The 23,233-nt window shown below is 42.0% G+C and overlaps 1 protein-coding gene across 4 annotated transcripts; it reads left to right on the top strand.

Moving 5' to 3' along the window:
• Positions 1-261: 261 nt before the first annotated feature.
• Positions 262-23,105, top strand: fam13a (family with sequence similarity 13 member A). 4 transcript variants are annotated; one of them, XM_085911441.1, is made up of 24 exons: positions 262-569; positions 1,820-2,015; positions 2,411-2,620; positions 3,016-3,193; positions 3,555-3,684; positions 4,987-5,055; positions 6,387-6,580; positions 10,369-10,410; positions 11,528-11,569; positions 11,643-11,807; positions 12,003-12,180; positions 12,267-12,334; positions 12,512-12,554; positions 15,563-15,686; positions 18,432-18,648; positions 18,748-18,889; positions 18,967-19,048; positions 19,117-19,322; positions 19,401-19,484; positions 19,846-19,941; positions 20,521-20,673; positions 21,464-21,654; positions 21,736-21,837; positions 21,965-23,105. In XM_085911441.1, the coding sequence occupies exons 1-24, from the start codon at positions 543-545 to the stop codon at positions 22,086-22,088; spliced, it is 3,063 nt and encodes a 1,020-aa protein (XP_085767567.1). In that variant the 5' UTR covers positions 262-542; the 3' UTR covers positions 22,089-23,105. The 4 variants fall into 4 exon arrangements, with proteins under 4 accessions (XP_085767567.1, XP_085767568.1, XP_085767570.1 ...); XM_085911442.1 differs by lacking the exon at positions 20,521-20,673 and having other exon boundaries at positions 264-569; XM_085911444.1 differs by lacking the exon at positions 262-569 and having other exon boundaries at positions 1,865-2,015; positions 2,411-2,549.
• The last annotated feature ends 128 nt before the right edge of the window (positions 23,106-23,233 follow it).

Here is a 23,233-nt window from a genome sequence, read left to right as displayed (position 1 = left end):
AATTATTTCCAGAATATTTCGACGTTATGTTCACTTTCTATAGCCACAGTATTTAATTTTTATTTTGATTCATCTTATTTTCCAAATATATTTGTTTTCAATGATATAATTAAACTGTACAGATTAAAAACTACATATAGTTTTAATTTTTTTTTTTACATGACGAACCCTTGCTGTATTTTTTTTTTCATTGTTGCGCATGCGTTGAAGTTTAGATTCCACCGGAGAGCCGAAAGGCCGTTTGAAGTTGGGACCGCCTCACGTGACCACGCCTCTCAGCCAATAGGAGAGGACAGCTCAGATTCCTGCCCAAGAAGCCGAAGACGAGAGGGGGGAAGCCATACAATGATAATCATGAAAAAACTAGAAACACAACTTTACCAGCATCGCTGACACTTCTCTGCCTTTTCACGTTGCTATGGGTTAACTTAATGGCGGATATTGGTGCGAAAATGACATTTGTTTGGAAGGAAGTTTACTCCGGACGACTTTAAGGATAGACGCCTTTCGTCTTGCCCCCCATCATCACCTTGCGTGGAAGAATGGGGGCTGGAGCTCTGACCATCTGTGTGAGTAAAATATCAACTTTTTAATGCCTTAAATGAAGTCTGCCATAGAACTTTCTTAGTCTTGCTATGCGCTTAATGACGGACAATGATGTTCCAAATAGGTTTTGGTTTAACAAAAACCAAAAAAACTATTTGCTCTCTTAAATGGTCACTGTGATACGTGACGTCATCAAGGAGGGACCAGAACGCAGACATCAATCGCATTCTTCCATGAATGTTTTTTTGTTTTTTTTGTATCCTAATACCTTTTTATTTCGATAATGTAGTTTAATCCCCTTTGTACGCACTTTGTGACATGACAGCACATCATAATCATTCGTCTTTCGAAAAGAATGCCGTTATCATGAAGTATTGTTACGTCATGTCACGTCATGCACGTCACGTCAATCAGAACCAAAAGTTTTGAAAAAGTTGGAATAACAATATGTGTGGACATGGATGGTCATTTGACTAAATGTGACTTAAAATTAATCTTGTTTTTGTCTTCTTTTTAGATTGCCAAAAATGAAAAAATCAAAAGCAACACCCAACATATCGTGGCGTGAAAAGTCCACTTTTTTACAATTTCACACAAAAACATGGCATTACAGTTTTACCATTTAGGAATGACAGCCATTTTGATCAGTACACTGCCTCCATTTCAAGAACACCCAAAAAAATGCAAATTCAGGAGTGAACTGGAATGAGGAGAATAGAAAAGTAATAATCCAAATCATACCACATCATTGCTCATACATGGGTTGATAAAATAAATTCTTGAAGCAACATAAAAGTATTATTTTCAAGTTGCTATTTAATTTAGCAACAGCTTACTTTATTAGAAAATGTTAACGCTAGACTTTGGGTCCTTGTTGTCCTAATGTAAACAAACCTGATAGGTGTGCTTGTAAAGTGTGTTTGCGCACAAGCGCAAAATGAGGCAAGATAGACATAATAACAGCTGCTTAATGTTTACCTGTGGAGGTTAATGTGCTCAGTGATGCTTTTTTTGATGGGCTCTTTATATCGTATAGTGCATCCAGAGACTATTCACTTTGTTCTCATTTTATGAGGTTGCAGACTCACCATCTTTTACCTCCCTTGAGAACTTCTCTAGAAGTGTCTGTGCGTTTAGCACGTTCAAAGTGTTGCGTGGTAACCCGAGATCTGTCATAGCAACGCCCTCTCGCTCGTCTCCTCTTACCGGCACGTGGGTGCGACATGGCGACAGTCAGTTTCTTCTTCTTTACTAACCGCCGTCCTCTGCGCAGCACAACGAGGCAGCGGTGCAAGTGAAGGAGGACATGAAAAAGATGGTCCGGATGCCCGTTTTGAAATCGTGCTCGGTGGCATCCAAGCACATCAGATTGTTCGGGGCATCCCTTCCTGAGCTGCAGGAGAAAGGCCTGACTGAGAATGGCGTGCCCCTGGTTGTTCGCAGGATGGTGGAGCATCTGTGCAACAATGGTGAGGCTAAAAGTTAAAAAATGACCTCTTTTCACTCAAGCAATAAATTAATCTGTATTACTATACACAATATCAGAATTGTTAGATGCAATAGTTTTAATTTGATTGACTGCGCATACTCTAAAATATTTACTCTAAAATACTCAATATATCGTCGAAAACATTTGCCATTTACTCTAAAATGTGGACTATGATTTAATACAAAAGACGTTTATTCATTTGTCTCCATTACAGTTGTTAACTCTCTAAAAAATTTGACTTGCGGATTTTAGCGGCGCTTCAAAATGCAGATGGAGGCAAAGCCATCAATACGGTCGTTATGCACTGTTTACGTTTGCCCACTAGATGTCAGTAAGCAAAAACAATTTTGACTGTGACCCCCCCCCCCCCCCAAGCACTACAGCAGGAGGGCTTGTTCCGGGTGAACGGCAGCGTGCGGGCCGTGGAGGCGCTGCGGCAGCACCTGGAGAGCGACGAGGATGCTGACATCACCAACGACGCGGACACGTGCACCGTGGCCAGCCTGCTCAAAAGGTACCTGAGGGACCTCCCCCAAGGCCTGGTGGAACCTGACGTCCAAAAGGCGCTGGTGCGCTACTACCAAGGTGAAGAGAAGATTTACTTGGTTTGTTGATTTTTATTCAGAATAGGATAAGGTTCATCCAACCAATTCTGACATCTGAAGGAACAATTGAGCTCTCCCGTCACACACCTGACAATATGTGCGTCATTGGGCATGTTGGTATCGGTCTCCACACGTGTGTTAATCCAACTCTGACCCCATTTTATTCCCCGAGTAATAGTATCAACATATTTGCAAGCGCTTTGCAGAACATAAATGAACAGAACATGCCACGGAATCAAGTCTTGTTCTCTGATCTAGTCACACCAGGAAAGGATTAAGGGTGTAAAGGATACAGTGTGATTGATTATCCACTCTTTATAAGGATTTCATTGAAGTCTTGGAACATTTTTCAATGGTCAGCGAATGTTTCCATAGAGTGTGGCGACGAGATCTCCAGCTCAGGCCTGAGGGAGCATCTTCAGAAGTTAACAGGGGTCCACCTTAGCCTGCTGCATTACCTGTGTCACTTTCTCACATTGGTGGAGAGCAACCAGCAGGACAACCGCATGAACGCCCAAAACCTCGCCACAGTGTTCGGACCCAGTGTCTTCCAGTGAGTGTGGATAATTAAGAGAGAAAAAAAAGGGAGATTTTGTTTCAAACAATTATGAATGGACAGAAATTGAATTTTTGGACAAAAACTACTCATATATTATTTGGCCAGCAGGTGGTGGTGTTGCCTCTCAGGGGTGCTTGTCATTTTCAACTATACTTATCTTACTCATGTAATGACTACATTTTTATTTAACTATAATTCATAATACATAAGATGATTTTTCAGAGTCAAACACAGAACCTCATCAAAGTGGGATTTTTTTCTTCTCCAGGTTTTAGCCCATCAGTCGACTTCGACACATGGCGGCTTGTATTATTCGACCATGATTAATATGTCAATCTTTCTCCCTGCGGTCCAGCGTGTCTCCCGCATTCGAGGCCCTCAACGAGCAGAACATTTGCAACAAGATCCTAGTCCGGCTCATCCAGAACTACAGCAGTATATTCGAAGCAGATGCAAAAAAGGAAGAAAAATATGACGATGTCAAGGTGCGTGCTAATCTTGTTCTTATTGTTTTTTACTGAGTCCAGTTGACATAATCTGATGCCTATTGAAGCATCTGACATATGACATCACTCATAGCCTATATACCCAGCAAGACGTCGTAAGGACAGCCACTTACGCAACCGCAGGCCAAAAATCAATCGCTGTATTGATCGAGGGAGGTGGACATCTTGCCACAGTGTCTATCGATTGCCTTGTTTGGCCGGCAAGGAACAAGCGGAACAAAACATCCTTCTTAAAAAAAAAAAAAATCCATACAGTGGAAAACCTTAAAAACCAACAAGTACTTTAGTATTACTTTTACTGTGACACAGTTCCCGCGCAAGGAATGTTTCTACTTTAGGAAAGTCATCCTTCACAGTGACATCTTTGCGGGTGATGGATGGACGGATACATGGCGAAACGTGACTTTGACTGCCGGGTCGCTTGTCAACCTGACGCCGCCTTAACATTTTAGGTAAACCATCAGTCCCTGCAAGATCGCCTTACGTGCAAACCTGCGTGCGAAACCAAAAATCTACAATAAGTCCGTCCGGGCTGTCTTCACCTCAGTCTGACATCATGACAGCAGCACATGCAGTGCTTTATTTTCATTTGGGTTTATGTAGGGCCTGACCTATATGGATTTCCTTCAGGCCAATGCCAATTTTTAGCAGAATAAAATACTGATTAATTGGCCAAATAATTAAAAAAAGGTTAGCCTGGGAATGGGCGGTCTAATTAGCCCTCACACACATACACACCCGAGGGGTCCCTATCCGGAAGGCTTTAACGTTGTTATTTGCTCCCGACATCCCCAGGTGCGTGCTCCTTTCAAATTCCTTCACATAGGCCCTTTTAACACCGGCCATGTGACGCGTGTAGCGCGATTAGCGTGACGCGGGCCTGTTTATGGAAAAGCTGTTTTTCTGCGTGCGCTTGCGGCTTTGCAGATGCTATCAGCTGACTGCGGCGAGGGAAGGCTGTTCTCACAAACACCAGTGGTTCAAATATCCAATGACTTCTTTGGGAAGTGTTCAAATACAATATAGAAATTAAATTAGGAAGAAAAATCAACATTTTAATTCATTTATATTTAGAATTAGATTTTTGTGTTATAATGTTAATATTTAAGACTAGAATAGTATTTAAATTCTAGAATACTTACATTAAATTAAATAAATTCCAGTAGAATATATTAAATGATTTTTTTTATGCAGTGCTGTTTTTGGAAAATGGATAAAGTAATTTAATTTTGATTCATTTTAAATGTTGGTGTTTAATTGAAATCAATGTTATTTCTAAAGGTTGGACAAATTGATGCAGAGCCTCCATGCCAAGACAGCAACACACCTGAAAAGCTGAGGAAGAAGAAGGTACACAGTAGACATATCATTCATATAAAGGCTTTACCACTTACAGTATCTGCTTTTTTTTTTTTCCTTTCTGAGATCTATTTCCTGCTTTCTTATCTGAGGTTTTTATTTTTGCTCGACCAGCAATAAAAAACATGTATCGGTCCTAATCGGATTATGGTCATATGACTGATGAAAGCGTTCGGCAGCAGGAAGCAAAACATAAAAAAATTAAATTAAATTAAAGTTACTGGCACTTAAAATAATATGAGAGAGCAAGGCGCTTTGACACTAATTGGAATTTCTTCATTTAAAATTGCAACCAAAACTGTACAGTATGTATTGATTATTGCGCTGATACCTTGATAAATCAATCACTTATTGTCTAAGAAAGGAGCTGGTTATATGAAATATTTTATCACATGTTTTAAAATAAGAAAAAAGAAGACATTAGATATATGTTGTAGTAGAATCCCAGAAATTGCTGGCTTCGACCTCAGTAATGATTGATAAGCTTATTAATCATCTCTACACTCATTATCTTAACTCCATAAAAGCTGTGTCTCACCCTCAAGGCCAAACATACCCGTGAGAGATTTTCAGGTCATAATTAGTGCTGACACACACACACCAGATCTGATTCACCACAACATTTTATATGGCCCGCCAAAGCAAATATTATGCATCAACTTCATTCCATATATGATTGAAATATGACAGATGACAATTTACGCACGGAAACATCATGGGAAGGCCTGTGGTGCTCCGGGGGGGGGGGTCAATCGTTGCTTTCCGTGAAAGCTGAATGTATTTAGAGGAATCAATACAACAGCCAGGAAGAATTGGAATCGCATAACCGGTCAAGCAGAAGAAACAGCAGCGGTTGCGCTAATTACAAAAATTCAGCCTTTAGGTGACTAGCAAAGGGTCAATGAGAGGCATTTAGCACATATGGAAACGACCCGCCGATAATTGGCTTTTAATTAAACCTAACGCGTCAAGGGTTTCAAGCGCTGGCGTCAGCAGTGATATCAGGAGCATTTTGTGCCCGAGTCCCACATTCGGGCTGACAGTTGGCCGACATGCAGAGGGGTCCGTGTCGCAAGGTGGCCGTGATCAGGTTGCGATTCTTCGCCTACAACACAATCGGCGGCTCGCTACAACTCCACCCGCTTTATGTCGGCACGGTAAACCAAACATCAATAGATTTCTTTTTTAATTTTTAATAATTCCACCTGTGCCTTTAATTGATTGGTTCCATTTCGGAATCCTCAAATGCGTTTTTTTATTGTATCTTGTGTGCACGAGTGATGTCACAAATGTCAACGCCACTTTTGTTTCCTCTTGTGAAGGTGAAGAACGGCAAGACTGACGGGGGCGCGCTTCCAACGTCCAGCGGCCGCCCGGTGCCGCTGCCTCGCGGTCGGGGGACTCTCGGCGTACCAATAGTGGTGCCTCTGAGGAGCGCCAGCCCCGCCGAGTTCATGAAGACGACTCGCAAGGACTCTCCCATCCCTACCTGTTTCCATGCCAACCTGCATGTCAGGTAAGGGGCTGCACAAGACACTTCCTAGTGGATGAAAATAATAATAATTAAAAAAAACATTCTGAATATTTTTTTTTTAAATACAGAAATGTTGCCTTTGTTTCAGTTAACTATATATTTCTTTGGTCAAAAGCAAATAGAGGGAAGGGGTGAAAGGTGAGTGTTTGACAGCAAACAGGAATCTAAAGCCTGAGCCCCATAGCCTTGAGCATGAGGCACGCACACAAGCCTATTATAAGCATCTGAAAGTGAGACCGGCTCAGTGCCTTTCACGCAAAACTCCAACGCGGGAAAAACAAAGACGGTTTTGACGGACAGACTGTGTGAAAGCCTTTTTTATTTATTTACTTTTCCAGAAGCAGGAAAATCTCCTGGACAACATCATCCTCTCATCTCTCCTTAGATTTTATTTACGAAAGTGATGCTGGAAAAAAAAAAAGAAGCTGTTTTGACCAGCAATGCGTGAAAGGGGCTTCACCGAGAACTTCCCGCTTTACTTCAATAATCAATCAGCTCAATAATCAATAATACCTTTGAACCCAGCTTCCTCGCGCATTTACGTCAGGAAATCTCTAGAGACTGATTAAACATTGGACCAGGCAAAGTGCTAGCACGTTCCCCAATAGTCTGACCTCTGACCTTAGCGACATCATGCGTGGACCCAAAGTAGGTCACGAGTGAGGGTGATAGTGTGCTTCGCATAATTAAAAGTACAGCATTTAAAAGTAACAACATAAAAAAAAAGGTTATTTTAAGATTATGATGCGTTGATGGTCACAGTTAGTTCCGAGTTATGTTAAAGATGGGTTTTACATTTTCTTCGATTTTTTTCCTTTTTTTTTTTTCTTCTTTTAAATCTTTTTTTTTGTGGCGGCACATGACTTATACATTTACAAAACACCCCCGTAGTATAGAAACCAGTACGGGTTGTCTTTCTAGGCACAAATATAACACGGTAGATCTAGAATGTCCAATATGGAGCAAAGCAATAAAACGCTCTAGGAGTGATGACACTGAACCTGTAAGGCGAGACATCCAAGTCCACTACAGCTCACTTCGGCACCGGACCCTTAAACCCATAGTGTCGTTTTTAGATTATATTTTAATAGTGTGTCATCATTCGATTTATTGACTTGTTACATAGATGTTTGTGTGACACATGCGTGGGAGTTCCAGTAGGAGCAATTAACAGGATCAACTGATTTACCATTGATTGAGAACTTCAATTATATTGGAGTCGTGACTTCAGCGCACTTGATCTGCGTTGTACATTTACATACAGCATGTAAAGAATTAAAATAGCGTCACGTGGAAGGCGCAGCAATAAATCTTCTTTTGACATTCCCTGTGTCAGATCGGATTCGGGGTGCTGCGTACAGTATGAGCAGGGACTCCAGTAAAGCGCGTCAGCAGTCCGTACTGGTATTTACAAACAGATGCGCACACGGCAGATCGAAATTGAGGATTACTTGTCAACAGTGTTCCCCGCTCATTGCGAGTTGATTTGATTTAATCTTTGTGGATTACAATGACCCAGGTTGACCTGGCATCATGATGAAATGCAACAAATTCCCCCCAAATCTCCCAATATTTATATTTTTATGTTAATCTGGTTCCTGTTGTTTTGATTTAACAAAGCTATGTTTTAACCACTATAGCACCTCTAACTATCTTGATACTTTAATCCTCATATCATAATATCATAGTGCATAGTATTGTACGTTCTCTCAATTTTGTGGCAAATATATGCTAATTCTCCACAAAGTCATCCTCAATGATCTTGGCTACCTCCATTTTGTGTCAAACAAACTCCTCGGTGGTCTCACCTCCACCTAAAATATGACACCACCCTCACTGGCCGCAGATAAGCCAACATAGCGGCGTCATGTGAATTTACCGTGCTCCCGGTCGCATGCAGGGCGATGCATGCTGGCTTTTGTGTACGGTTGCAATGGTCCACGGGAAAGGGCGTCATGCAACCGAGTCCTTCTCAGAAGCATCTACGGAGCCGGGCGGGAGTGAGAAACGTCGCAATGAGGTGTGAGGGTGAGTGGCGATGGGGTCGTTGGCAGGGAAAGACTCATCCATCTTTTTTCTGACCGGACAAACGATGTAGTTGGAAGATCTACTTTTTCCGACGGACCTAAAGTGCACGTTTTTCAGTCAACCTAATGTATTTATGAGAACACATCCATAACCTTAATGCAAATAAAAAATATATTTTTTAATTTCTATACATAAAATAATAATAAATTAATTAATAAAAATAATTTTTCAATTTTTATTTACATTAAGTTTGTGGAAGGGAAAAAATCTTCCATTTTTGAAAGACAAAATATTAGCCGGTTACCCGGACATGCCTCAGACGTACTAATCTTCAACTGTTTTGTTAAATTTGAAGATATTATAAGCTCTTCCACGTCCATATTTTTGTAAACAAATTAGTCTTCATCAAACTCTATCTTTTTTTATCCATTCATTCATCTATTTTCAACACTAGGGTCATTAAAGATCACTTAACCTTCAGTTAACCCAATATTTACTGTCTTTGGGCAATCTTTTGTGTTTTGTAAACAACAATCAATTGGACATCTTTAATGAAGGTCAAGTACAAAACAAGAACAACTCCCGATAGACCGGCTTGTTCTGGGTAATTTTCCGTTCAGCCGGGACTGACCGGTCGGTGTGTTTCTCCGCAGCCCCCACAAAGCATGCTGTTATCCCGACAGTAAGGTAGTGGGTAAGCTGGATTTCCGCTCTTTTGCAATGCTCGGCGGCAGCGAGAGCTAATATTTAATACGCTTGCCAGACTGTAAAAACACCAGCTCAGAACATGCGGGTGTCAGAATAATTACCCCCAAAAAATCTAAAGCTTAAAAGGAATGGTCCATGTCACTCGTGATTTGTTCCTGAAGACTTTTGTACTTGACTGAACTTTGGCCCATTTTACTCCCTGCCCCAACTGGAAACCTAAATCCTTTGTTTTGAATGGTATACGTGCCCGTTACAGGAAGCCGTATGGTGACCAGTCACGTACCAAAAACTCACCGGGGAAACACAAATGAACATCTTTCCCTCTGACTTTGTGTGACGCCAAGAGGTTGATGTTTATTGGAACATTGATTTTTCTATTTCCTGCTCCAAATTAAACCTGATACTTGGCAGGAGCGCCATTGATATTCGTACTGTTGTTTTAGTGTGGAAAAAAAAGACAGTTTCCTGTAGGAAGTTAAATATAATTTAATATAAATATAATATAAATTAAATATAAAAAAATTTGACAAATTGGTTGTGCATCTTTAAAAAACATAATTTAATATAATGTAAATTAAATATAAAAAACTTGACAAATTAGTTGTGTATCTTTTAAAACGTAAACGTAATAAAAGTAATATTTTTTAAAAAATGATGGCGTACCAAAAAAAATAAAAAATTAAAAATACTGTTGACTTTTGGCTTTACAAAGAAATGCCATCTACTAACTTTTTACTCTAATCAGTTGATATTGAGCACTGGTTTGTTTTCAGTGTTATTTTGCCCTTGCGACTTATCAGGAAGAAAACATAGCATTCAAGTCAGCTTTTGGAGAAACAATGCGAGCGATTACGACATTTCTTCCTGCCAGTGACCACGTATGAAAATATTAAGCAACGTACAGAGCCGCTCAAGTCATTGCGTAACTTGCCCGCTGCCTGGCTTAGTCTATCCAGTCGGTACCAGCGGCCTCAACCCAGACAGCTTCCAGTTGCCACAAAGCTAATTCATTGTATTTGTCTTTTATGTTTTAGCGCCCAAGAAGATGAGAGGCCTATATCTCCTTTCTATCTGAGGTAGGCCCTGTTGGAAAGCCCATCATCCAAAACATCCAAAGACACCAGATACAAATTTGACAAGTGCAAACGGCAGACAGATCAAGCGGAACCTTCCAGTTTCACTCGCTAGCATCCTCCAAATTGATTTTAACGTCACTTTACTAACATAGGCTTTGACATGACAAATGATCTCATCTCATTAGTAATTCTTTCTTATTGACTGCCTGTAATTATCGATTTCACTTGCACTCGGAACTCCCCTGGTTACATTCCCGCCTTAAAAAAAAAAATACTAGTTGGGTTGTCTTTTTTTTTATGTTGCTTCCATGAAGACATTTTTTTCCCCATTAGAGTCATGACGAAATGGTTCCCCTGGGGTTGAGAATGCAAATTGGTCCGCCCTTTTAACCCCAACACCACATACTATAGCATAGCTTGCTAACATGCTAATGGACACAATTCGTTAACTCCATCCATATTTGCATTGTGTTTCTCCCACACTTGAGTTAACTTTTGCCCACCAGTTATTGTGTTTGTCTTGTCAATGAGCGCTCGAGCTAATATGCCACTGCGGTTGTAACACGGGATTAGCGGATGGGCCCGGGTTACACAGTACCAGCCTGATCAAACAACGACTTTTACTACAATCTCATTCAACTTGGCTTTTTCGTTGGGGCCAAAGCAGACCATTGTTTGCTACCTAAAAGTTGTGCACGTGTCAGGGCGTCTGATATCTTCATTTTACAGCAATTAAGAGTCAAAGGTTAAATCAACACTGGTAAGATATTAACTGGTTTATGTTGATTTAACCTGCAGTCGTAAATGGTAGGTCTATTTCTAGTCACTGAGCATTTTGATGTCTGGTATTATGATTTTTAAATTTTTTTTGGGCGTCAGTATTTATCTTACATATCTTTTTCACCTTCACATGGTTCTCACTCAGGCCTGTGCTGTTTATTGTAAACACTGGTGTTTGTGGAATATTTTTCACAGGTCACGTGTGTTTTTTCCTCACATTCTGAGAAGCATTTTTAATGTATTTGCCCTCTCAATAACAGTCATGAAGCGGAACGATTGTTTTAGCATTTCTCAGTTTGTATTGAACAAACTTTATTTGCACTTTTCCTTCTTTCAGTCCTCACTGCTCACCTGAGGTTTGCACACCTGATGCCACCACGTAAGTTTTTTCTTTTATTTGCATTTTCATCACTTTGGGGAATACCGATTCCATGTTTATCTACTCCGAACAGCATCCTGGACAGGACCATCCGTTCGGCAGTGAAGCATCACCTCTTCGATGGCCATCAGACGTCCGACGACGGCGAGCTGTCCCCACGGCAGCTAACGGCGAGGCAGCGACGTCGTCACCGCAGAGAACAGCAGGACGACGGCTACGGGCCGCGAGACAGAAGCGGGTACGCCCGCAAGAATTTGTAATCCACAAAGTCTTTGTTGATAGAGTTAGATGAACGCGTTAGTCAATACGACGTGTGGACGGTAAACAGAATTAGCCCAGAATACAAAACAATACAGAGGCTATAAAATGCGTGCTTTGACGCCACATGGAGCTTCACAAAGAACCACAACGCAGACCTCTTTCATCCTGACAGATCGGATACCAACAAGGAGAACATCCCGAAATTAGGAGGTGGCAGCGGATGTAGTCGAAGCCTAAGGGAGGAATTTAGCGACTTTTACGGAGCATCACACGGTGGGCAGAGCGCACCAAAACCCAGGAAGTGGAAACACAACCCAACATTGGCGCGGTTCAACCAGGAATCCTACACAGTGAGTTTTCTTGAATTATATGTCACGGTGGCTTCAAGTTGAGGTCCAGAAACAAGATTCATCAGAATTTTATTTTTCCATCGAAGGAGTCTGTCGGCATGTCGGCAACCTTTGAGAGAACCAGACCCGGCCGCGCGGAGCCCTATAAGAAAAGGTGAGCGCCTCAAATATTCATTTTTAAAACATGACGACATCGCAACGGCTCGTAAAAAAGCTTGTTTTGGGTCGACAAACGTGCGGCTGCCACCTGTAGATCTCAGCGCCGTTGTGTTGATACAGTACACCGATCCACTGGACACAAACATGTTTTTTTTTCCGTCACATTTTCCAGGAATGACGCTTCAAGAAAAGACGACCTTCCATCTCCCTTACAGGTACGATCGCCCTCAGGCTTTTGTCCCCTGCCTGGTCAACTTTGACCCCTTATTCCCTGTCAATGGCGATGAAACAGGCAAATAAAATCTCATCATCAGGTCCAATATCCGCGTAAACGTGCCAAAGTTAGCACGGCGTTAATTCGTAGTCCTTTAGCAGGCGACATAAAACATACACACGTCCTTCGATACGACCAAATACATTCGTACTGTTTAAGACGTGCTGGCATTCGCCAGGCAGCCTCGATGTATTTTTAGCACACGTCCCGTAAAATGAACGCATCGAAGCCCAGCCAAGCGAGATATTGCCACAACATCAAACTATTCGGGCTTTCCAGCATTTCCCTACGGTTCTTTTTACGTCACTGACACTCACTCTAAAATGTGACTTTGTAGCCTCATTCACACCGAGGTGCCTTCAAATAAAATAGAAAATTACTGTTTTGCGCTCAATGCTACGTTCGGGTCACCCCGTCAAACCAACGTTTTTTTTAGTCTACCTTCAAATAAAATAGAAAATTACTTTTTTTGTGCTCAATGCTACGTTCGGGTCACCCCGTCAAACCAACGTTTTTTTTAGTCAGGCTTACGGAAGATTACGAGCGACGACATAATTGTTATGAGGCACCGGGGGGGGGGGGGGGGGGCACGAGGCCAACAGACGACCTTATCAAGTCTCCGCAGCTGTTAGGTGTTGCCTTACAGTGCAGCACTGAATCGGACGACAATCGTCTAAGTGGGCCTTGTCATCAAAGAAACACTCCCACAATGCTTTGCCACCTGCTGGTTCATCCTTCAAGTCAAAGTTGACAGGGATTGAGGAGATCTGATGCAATCAAACACACTAAACTTTGTTTATTTTTGGAGAGGCCAACAGTTGCAGGTAATCAGTCCATTTAAAAGCCACTTTTGTCGTGTATTGTTATTTAAATTTATTGATGACTTCAGCAGAATATTTGCTTTTACTGTTTGCTAACAGTCTCGAACTGTGCTACCCTTTTTTTTTTTTAATTTGGAATTTTTTTTTTCCCTTGACTGCTGCCCTCCGCTAACATGGCGAAGCATTCATTTGTTTGATTTATATACTTTTTAGTATTTGTTTACCAATACAAATACAGTGGCAGATGGCAATGCATTTTGAAATTTCATATTTTAAAAAAATAACAACATTTTTAGTATATTTAAATTGGAATTCTTTTTATCTTTCTTTCTTCTTTTTTTTCTTTTTCTTCTTTTAAATTCTATTCTTTTTATCAAATCTTTCTTTAAATCTCCTTAATTTTGAAAATGTATTAAAATAAACTTTTAAATTATTGAAAATAAAACAAAAACATAAACAAACATGAATCATTTAAAAAAAAAAAAAAGATTAAAACAATTCCCATGTTATAACAAGTTCATTAGCTCCGAATGGCATCTCGCTCCCATGATTGGATGCAATTAAAACCCACACGACCCCCGTGAGGCTTTTCAAAGCGTCATCCTCTCGCCTTGTCAATGTTACGTCAAAAAGCTTCTTCAGGGCTGAAAGCTTCTCTCGCTGCTTTCTATTCAAAACGCTTCATCAGATGAACATGATTGACTTTCTTGATTAATCATTATGGGATTACTGCGAGGTACAAAATCCGCCATTCTATGAGGAGTACCAACTGGGATTAACGTGAGCGCAGATGTTATGTACACACACACACACAAACACACACACACATATTTGCCCCGAAAGCACCATTACGTCATTGGGAGAAGCCCAGCTGGTACAACAGCAGGGCAAGATGGACAGTGCTGCACGAGAGCCTCTTTGACACGCTTTTCGATGACAGAATAGAATTTATCCAATGTCACTCTTTGGAATGTGAGGTGCGCCAAAACACGCCCTGTACAATTTGTTCTTTTACGATGGAGAGGAATTAAAATCGGCGTCCCAGAACAACTTGTGTGAGGTTCCCGGTTTAAGACAAGTAGTAATGGGAGCCTTCCAGTAAATAGCCAGTGGCATTTCGGGAGCTCATCTTGTTTTTCCCTAAAAATAGCCAGCCCCACACCCAGAGACAGAGGAAATGGGACGCTATCAGTTTAGCACGCTCTAAATGCACGTCCAGCTCGGACGTTGTTTTGCCAGTGACCCTCCTCTCCAAAAGTATTGGAACAGCAAATCCATCCTCGTTGCTGTCATCACCAAACTTTTTTTAGTCTCTTATTTACGAGGTAAAAATCATCTTCTACAGGTGATCTGGCATGACACCTCGCGACAAACGCATTTTTAGCTAACTGCTTCCACGTCAGTGAGCGATCAGGTTTGCAGGTTTTTTTTGCACGTGCAAACTTAATTCAGGCCATAAGAGTTGTTTGAGCGTCTTTACTTGGGCTTGTGAACATGTTTGTCATCAGCAGCATTGTTTTTCTTGGTCTTCCATTCAATTTTGCTGTTATTAAGTAAACCAATGGTTTAGGTTTTTTTCATCCCAAATAGTGACTTTGGCTAATGTTTGTGGCTCTGACTCTCAAGTGTTTGTTTTTCCACTCGTAGATTTTTTGCACCTTGAACTATTGAATTTAATTGCAATTTTATATGTTCTTTGGAGTACAAGAAAAGTGGAGTGCATGACTTTAATTCAGACGTGGGAGGTAAGATGGAGGAACTTTAGTGTAAGTGCTTCTTATCTGAGATGAGATGAATGTTTATCTTAGAGGAAAAAAAAAATCGGGCCGTCAGCCTACGTGTACTAGCTCACAAGCTCTGTTCTTTTTTTCTTCTCCTTCTCCCCCACCCTCACCCCTCCTGCTGCCATTACGAGACAAACAAGTCCTGGGTGGGGAAGAACACGCCCACCCAGCCCCAAACAGATGGGCGTATTTTTTTTGGCTGCGCCCCTGGCGGCCAATGGCGAGCCCGGTCGCCGCCCCTTTTTTCTGCAGCGAGCTTTTAAGACACTGCGTGCGAGTAGACTCAGAATCTAAGCTCAACCGAGCGCTTCTGTCTTTTCCGTCTCTCTCTGATGGTTGTGCAGACGCTAAGGATGAAGATCCAGGAGTCGCCCGTCGTGGCTTGCGGCGGCGTGGAGGTTTACGACCCTGAGCGGGACAAGGCGAGCTGCGACGACGTGCCCCGCCTGGATAACAACAACTGGGGAGGTGAGGATGGGAGAGGAGGAAGGGGGGGTGCACGACACACGCATGCTGCTTTGCTGGCACAAAAAAAAAAAACTGCAGGAATTAAATGGCAATGATCGTCAGCAGTATCTGCAGAAATTTTCACATTTGTTTTCCCCATGTAACTTTGCTATTTACATACCGTTTATGCACATGTGGCACTCTAGTTCTGCGAGCTGTCCAAGTCACATGACCAGCTCACTGCAAACAAGCCCTGGCATTCTATTTTTTTCCTCAGTCTATTTATTTTGCACCCACAATCCACCCCCCCCCCTTTTTTTTTTTTTTAACTCCCCATGCTTCCTTGGTCGATTTGGCTTGTTTATGGATTGGAATGATGAGCAACAGGTTGATGATGCCACGTGTTTAAAAACTCGCTTTTGTAAGCGTTCCATATGTTTGCTAAAACAAATACTTCAAGTTGAATTATGCAGAACCTCGGGGTGGGGTTGTGTGGTATGCGTGAGTGCGTGTGCGCGAGTGCGTGTTGGGGTAATATCAGAAGGGTGTTTGGGGCGCCCTCTAGTGGACACATGAGAGAGGACGTGCACTATGGCACGAGCAACTTGTGAATTCTGAAGCTTATTTTCACCATTCTGCTATTTGGATATTTCTCCACTGACTCACCCCATTCCAGCTATAAATTATTAACATCTCTTTAACTTTGTCCTACATTCACACGTTCACGTTTTCCATGTTCATAATTTGAACACGCAAAAATCCAAATTTCAGAGAAAACTTACTTTTTGAATGTCTCATTTCTTGACCAATTCAAACCAAATGTAACGATCTAGAGTTGAATTAATTCAGAAGCATTTCAGCATTCACATACAGAATTGTAGTTTTTATAATCCGTAAGCACTCGCAGCTTCTCTTTCCTGGATTTCACGTCTTTTCTCGTTTAAGTCCCCCTTTTCACCACGACTACAATGTAACTATGTAAATGGGCAACTCAACCTTTTTCCAGTCAAGCCTGGTGACTCAAACTTGTCCGCGTGGACCCTGATGCAACAAAATTCCACACTTGTCGTTCCCTGTGAGAGAGAAGACTCACCTTAATATGAAATATTCTTGTGGCTACATCAGTTGTCTGAATTCATTCACCCTGACTCGTAGCATTGAGGGCCGGCTGCGTACATATCCATAAATAACGGCACGGCAGCAGGAGACACCTTTGTCCCAGTCGACTTTGTGCCAGTGGGATTTGTCATCTCTGTACGTCTTCCAACAGAGATTTGCCGTTCAAAGCCTCTCGTGGCTGCAGATGCGCCAACCAGAAGGTCTCACATGTGTTTGTCGCGTTCCATCCTAGTGACACTCAAAGTATCTGTGTTGCTAAATATGAATCTGATTCTGGTTATGGTAGCATGGTGATGATTGTTTTTTTTGCCACACTTGGTGAAGCGTGTTGTTCAGTGACTTCTCAGTTTAAATTCCAGTTCAGATTGCTTTTGTAGTGTCCTTGGGCGAGAGACGCTAAAACCTCCATTTATCATTTTACAAATGACAAAGCGACATTGTTGCATGAAGATCCTCGGTTGTGATAACATTTCTTAAATGTTTCTTTTTTACAAGTTGAAGGCTCTTTTTTTTTTTCCTGGAACGAGTCTTTCTTTTCTTTTTTTAATGTACTGCACAGTATATATGCTTGTTTATATGTCAAAGACATCTCAAATGACCTTTTCGGTCCACATGGCAACATGCTCAAGCGTTCCTGGAACATTTTGTCAACCTTTTATCTAAATGGCAAGCTGGCATGTTTGGTATTTCATTAGTGCACTTCATCTGCACGCCGTTGATTTAGAAGGATTCTCGGAGCGGCGCTAACGAGGACATTTGGACGCGATGGCTTTTTTTATTTATTTTTTTGCTGCGTGATGAAGATTCAAACCTCTCCTTCCCTGAGGGGAATTTAAGCAAACTCACTCCGGCTAGGAAAAATATCCAGCTGCACTTTTAGGGCATTTCCCTGCCGTGCACTGACACCTTCAATATTTTTACTAATGCTTGTTTTTCATTGGCAGAAAATCCACAGTCATACAAACCTGTGGTAGTTAAGTCATGATGATTTTTCTCAGATTTTAATATATTTGTGTGTACACGCAGTACAAATGTGGAGACGTTGTCACGTGTAATGAAAATAACAAATCGTCTGTTGTAGGGAATAGAAAAAAGTTCTCCCTGACAAGCTGCTGCTCTTTCTCTCTCTCTCTCTTTTAATGTCCTGCCATGGGCGAGGTAAAAAGTGTACGCTCAGCGGGGGTCGCGCTCTTGACATTATCCCGCCGAGAAAGCGCCAAGCATTATTAATAGAGCGAGGATTGTCAGCAGACATAATGACGGGCCGAGTGGAGACGAGAAGATAAACCCAGAATAGGGAGACAAAAGTCCCGCTGGAGGCTTTCACACTTGAGGTCCAAATAGGCAGGGGAGGGGAGGGGAGGGGAGGGGCTGCTGTCCGGCAGCGAGGGAAGATTTAGCGTGCTGCCATGGTAACGCTTGTTCCTCTTGTGTCTTTGAACACAAGCAGCGAGGAAAAACAAGTGGAGGCTTTGCTTTATGTCTCTTGACCATTTTCCAACCGGACACAAAGGTCATCGTTCGTCCTCCAATAGATGTTTTTTTTTTTAGCCAGCACTCAAGTTTAAATGCAAAACCTGCCGCAAGTTTATAAATCACAATATATCCAAACAATCATTATCATCGTTCATTTTTTGTGTCAAATAGAACCGGTCCCGGCTTACACGATGCTACAGCGGGAGAACGCAGACCGCGAGGAGGCCCGCCTTTCGCCGCACGCCGGCGGCCGCCTCATCCGCCAACTGCTGGAAGAATGTAGCGACCCTATGCCGTCCCCTCGCTTCTACGCCTACGGCCAATGCCAACAGTATCTGGACGATACCGAAGTGCCGCCGTCGCCGCCCAACGCCCACTCCTTCGTTAGGTAAACGGCGCTATCCTCAGTAGTTAATAAAAGAAAAAAATATTTTGGCAACTTTTTTTCATTACAATGTATTTATTATTAATACGTATGTGTGTGTAGTCGCAGAAGGAGTTCCTCTCTGGGCTCCTGCGATGACGACAAGGAGGAGTTGACCATCGCCCAGCTAACCAAGAGGATCCACATTCTAAAGAAGAAGATCCACCGATTCGAGGAGAGGTTCGAAGACGAGCGGAAATACCGGGTTAGTGAACTGGGTTGGATTACGTACGGATCATTTCAACACGTGACTCACATGAGGGTGTAAAATATCGATTTCAGCCTTCCCACAGCGACAAAGCCGGAAACCCAGAGGTGCTACGATGGATGAACGAACTGGCCGGGTTGCGCAAAGAACTCAAAGGTAACCACCGAGAACCGACGTCATGGGTGGCGGATGAATCCTAAACATCTGTCTCTTTTTTTTCCCAGAACAAAAGCTGATGAAATCAGAGGAGGACTTGCCGCCGTTGACGCGGCAACGCAGCAACACGCTGCCCAAGAGCTTCGGTTCGCAGCTGGAGAAGAAACCCGCGCTGGAGAAGTTACCCAAGCCCCCCGTGGAGAGCACGCTAGAAGGCATCCTGAAAAAGTTGCAGGAGAAGCGCCAGGAGGTGGACCGGCCTGAGGACATCAAGGTAGTACCGACCTTCTGGTGGGATTGAAGCGTGAAAATCGTATTCGAGCATTTGACACTGTGTGTTTCATCTTGACAGGACATGACCAGGGAGCAGATAGGAGCTGAGAAACTGGCCCTGCAAAAAGCTCTCCTCTACTACGAGAGCATACACGGACGACCTGTAAGTCAACACGTGATGAGACTTTGAGATACTTTAATATCCATTTTGACATTTTCCACAACATTTTTTTTTTTTTTCTGCGGCAAGTGATTAAAAATAAGATAAAAATAAGATCCTTTACCTGATCCCCTGGCAGCCCCTTGGGTCCAGTCACTGAGAATAAGCTTGTTTACACTTCCCCCTGTGACCCAGATTGCTAATGGAGTGTTAACAATGACTCAAGCAGTCGCCGCGATTATCTCAGCTCACTGATGGCTATTGTTAAAAACGTTTCCCCGCTGATTCCGTTGGAATTCTTTTGCGGAACCAAAAACAACAGCGTGTTATGATAACACGCTCCTCTGCATTTTTATCTCCTCAGGTAACCAAAAGCGAGCGGGAGATCATGAAGCCGTTGTACGACCGGTACCGGCTGGTCAAGCAGATCCTTTGCAGAGCCTCCACCATCCCAGTCATTGTAAGTCGCCGTGTCATGTAATGTAATCCAACCCCCCCCTTTTTTTTCTTTTTTTTTTAAACCCAGCCCTCCGGCCTCGCTCGTGTCGAAAGCACATTGTCCAAACATCCGCGGACGCTTAATCCCGGCTCATGTTTGTGGCTTTAGTGTCCAATGAGGGATGCTGTGGCCACGCGTGTGCGGCAGGCGCTGAATAAAAAAAAAAAAAAGAAGAAAAAAAAAGCCCATGGCACCCATTCCTCCATTTGTTTAGCCTTTGTTTATTATGTAAGAAATGATCCCCACCGAATTTCATTACGCAACGGTCTTTCCGTAATCCCCCCCCTCCCACATCACGTAAATCGAGACCACTGTCCTTGTAGTATCCACGATGTCTGTGTTATTCTTGCCAACGATGTGCACGGTTTAATCCTCAAAAGTACCAAAAATGATGTCAAAGGTCAACTCCTGCAGTCATTTGTACCTTGTCGCTGCAACATGACCTTTTTTTTGTCAGCGAGCGTTATATCGGGACGCGAACCCGACTCGGCACGGTTTTGTTAGCGGCGCTAACGCAAAACAAAATGTTGGTGTGGCCAGAGCGGCGGTGGCGGCGGCGGCGCTGTAAACTCCACGCCGGCTATCGGCTACTTCTCGACATCACCGCAGGGTTCGCCCTCCAGCAAGCGTCGAGGTCCCCTGCTGCAGCCCATTATTGAGGGCGTAACCGCGCTCTTCTTCGATGATGGCAAGGTGAAAGGGATGATGCTGCGTTCAGCTGATTTCATAATCAGATCCCCCCCATTGATTTGATTTGACTGCCCTCTAAATCAGGGGTGGGCATGTTAAGGTTCAAGGGTCACCTATAGTCCATTGGACTATTTCATCTGAACCGCTGAGCATAAAATTGGTTTCTTAAAATCTCTGATTTAATTTTACTGAAATAATGATGAAAAACATTGTGACATGACTCATTTGTTTGTTTTGAAAGTTCAAATGTGACCCTTGCGTGCCAAAGTTTGCCCCCCCACACACCCCCTCGCTGTAGATGACCCGCATCGTGGCTGCCTTTTGATTGGACAGCTGCCTGCCGTTTTCGTGTTGAATCAGTAGCTTGTGCTTTTTTTTTCTTTTCATTTAGTTCTGTTATTGGCATGGTTGCTTTTCAGACATTGTACTAACCCGGTTCTCATCAAGCCCATGAAAAAAAAGACTCAACTTTGGAGTGACCTCCACCAAGGCAAAAGCTCTCAATGCATTTGCTTCCTTGTTGACTATTTTGTGTATTCCTGCCATGGGGATGTTGCTGTGGAGCATGATTTTTATTTATTTATTTATATTATTTTAAATTATTTTACGTTGGAGCAAATACCTCTGCCAAGACGTCTTTTCAAAATGATTCTACTAACAATATTTTTGAGCCTGAATGAAGGCTAATAAAAATTGTCTTGATTTTTTTTTTTCTGGAAATAATCTCAGCCAGCCTTGACCAATCACGGCCGGTCTGGAACATAATCTCAAACTTTCTCTTTTCCTCGCGCAGGAGGAAGAAGACGGCTCAGAGGACGACGGCGACGCCAAGACGCAGTTCTGTGTCACCGCTCGACCGGACCTAAACGTGATCAGCTTCCTGGGTCAAGAGGAAGTGGACGGATTCATTTCCCCAGTAGATGAATTGATTCCCTCCAAGAACGTCACGGACATGCGACTATCCAACCTGCACTCCGCCACCACGTAAGACTGACCACAAACAATTTGGGATGGAATACTTTGAATTGTTTTTTAATAATGTGAGTTTTTGCTGGCATCTTTTAGCCAAGAACTGGTGGAGCAACTCCAAGAAACTCGAGAGGAGAAGAAACGTATCCGCAAGGTTCTCAAAGAGTTTGAGGAGCAGTTCTTGCGACAAAATGGAAGGTAAGAACAGAATTTGATTTGACCCATTCCCAGGTTTGGGAACTACTTTTCTAAACATAACAATAATTATCTTTTTAAAAAAAAAAAAAAAAAGAAAAACCTGAGGATTATGGTGATGTTTCCACAGGAACGTTCAGAAGGAGGATCGCTTGCCTCTAGCCTCCGAGTACAACGAGTACAAGCACGTCAAAGCCAAACTGAAGCTACTTGAGGTACTTCTCAGCAAACGAGAGTCCAGCAAGTTCATCTGAGCAAAAACACGCAAAATCAAAAACTCGTCGTGATGGTTTGTGCAGCAATCGACGGTCGCTGCCCCAAAACCCCGAAATCTTCACTGCAAACAATCACGCTTGTAATGTCTACTAATTTATTTGTGTCCGTTTCTACCACAACAACCTTTCTCACCTATTGCCATAGAAGTCTTACAAAAAAAAAAAATGACACCGAAGAAATGATATTTTTAAAATGGTTGCCGAGATGACGGTGCAGGATATTTTTATACGAGAGACTTTATATTTGTTGGAGAGTTGTCGTCTGGTGTGACCTCTGTAGAAAAATGCTTGCTAGTTGCTAAAATGATTGTTTTGTTTGTATTATGGGCCACACTTGAAAAGAAAAAAATGAAATGTCACAGCATTACTGAAATAATTTGCAAGACATAAAATAATTTTCAAATTATTTGGTAAGAGAACAAGAGGAGTAGAAACTGGAATTATTATTATTTAATGCAAAAAAAGTCTAAGTATCTAATATTTTATTTTCTTAAATTATTTTGTTTTGATTTTCTCCCACAAATAATTCAGATGGTAAAAATAATTCCGACTTTCTCTGCTGTCACATATATTTATTTCTCTTTGTCATTTTTCAATGTGGTCCATCATACTTGCATATAGAATAACCCAAAGACTCACACAGTGTATTTCATGATCAGTAGTAGCGTCGAACTAGCATGTTTGTTCAGTTTAGTAAACAATTGTGAGAATTTAATGTAAAAAAAAAAAAAAGATATTAGTGATAAATGTCCAAATCTTTTCCCTCCTGCTGAGAATCCAAACAACGTATGCATATGTTTACATTTGTGTGAGCACGTACGTTTCTGTTCTTTTTTTTTTTTTTTCCACAATGGATATGAATGAGTTAATCAGTATGAATATTGGTTTTTATCGAACATAAGCACTGGCGCGGCTTCGCACATTGAGAGTGTGTACATTTTAGTACATAAACTGTATTTTGTATATATATGAATGTAAAAAGATATTTTTACTGACTCTCTGGCTCTTGTGGATTTTCTTTAACTTTTTTTGAATTGATGATATACAATAGCATAGAATTAAAATATATATTTCTCCTAAAAACAATATTTCCCCCCCCCCATTAAAAAAATGGTCAAAATCAT

The sequence above is a fragment of the Syngnathus leptorhynchus genome, chromosome 5 (genome assembly GCF_054491065.1).
Source record: "Syngnathus leptorhynchus isolate UIUO chromosome 5, UIUO_Slep, whole genome shotgun sequence".
NCBI lineage: Eukaryota > Metazoa > Chordata > Actinopteri > Syngnathiformes > Syngnathidae > Syngnathus > Syngnathus leptorhynchus.
This window is presented reverse-complemented; position numbering and strand designations above follow the sequence as displayed.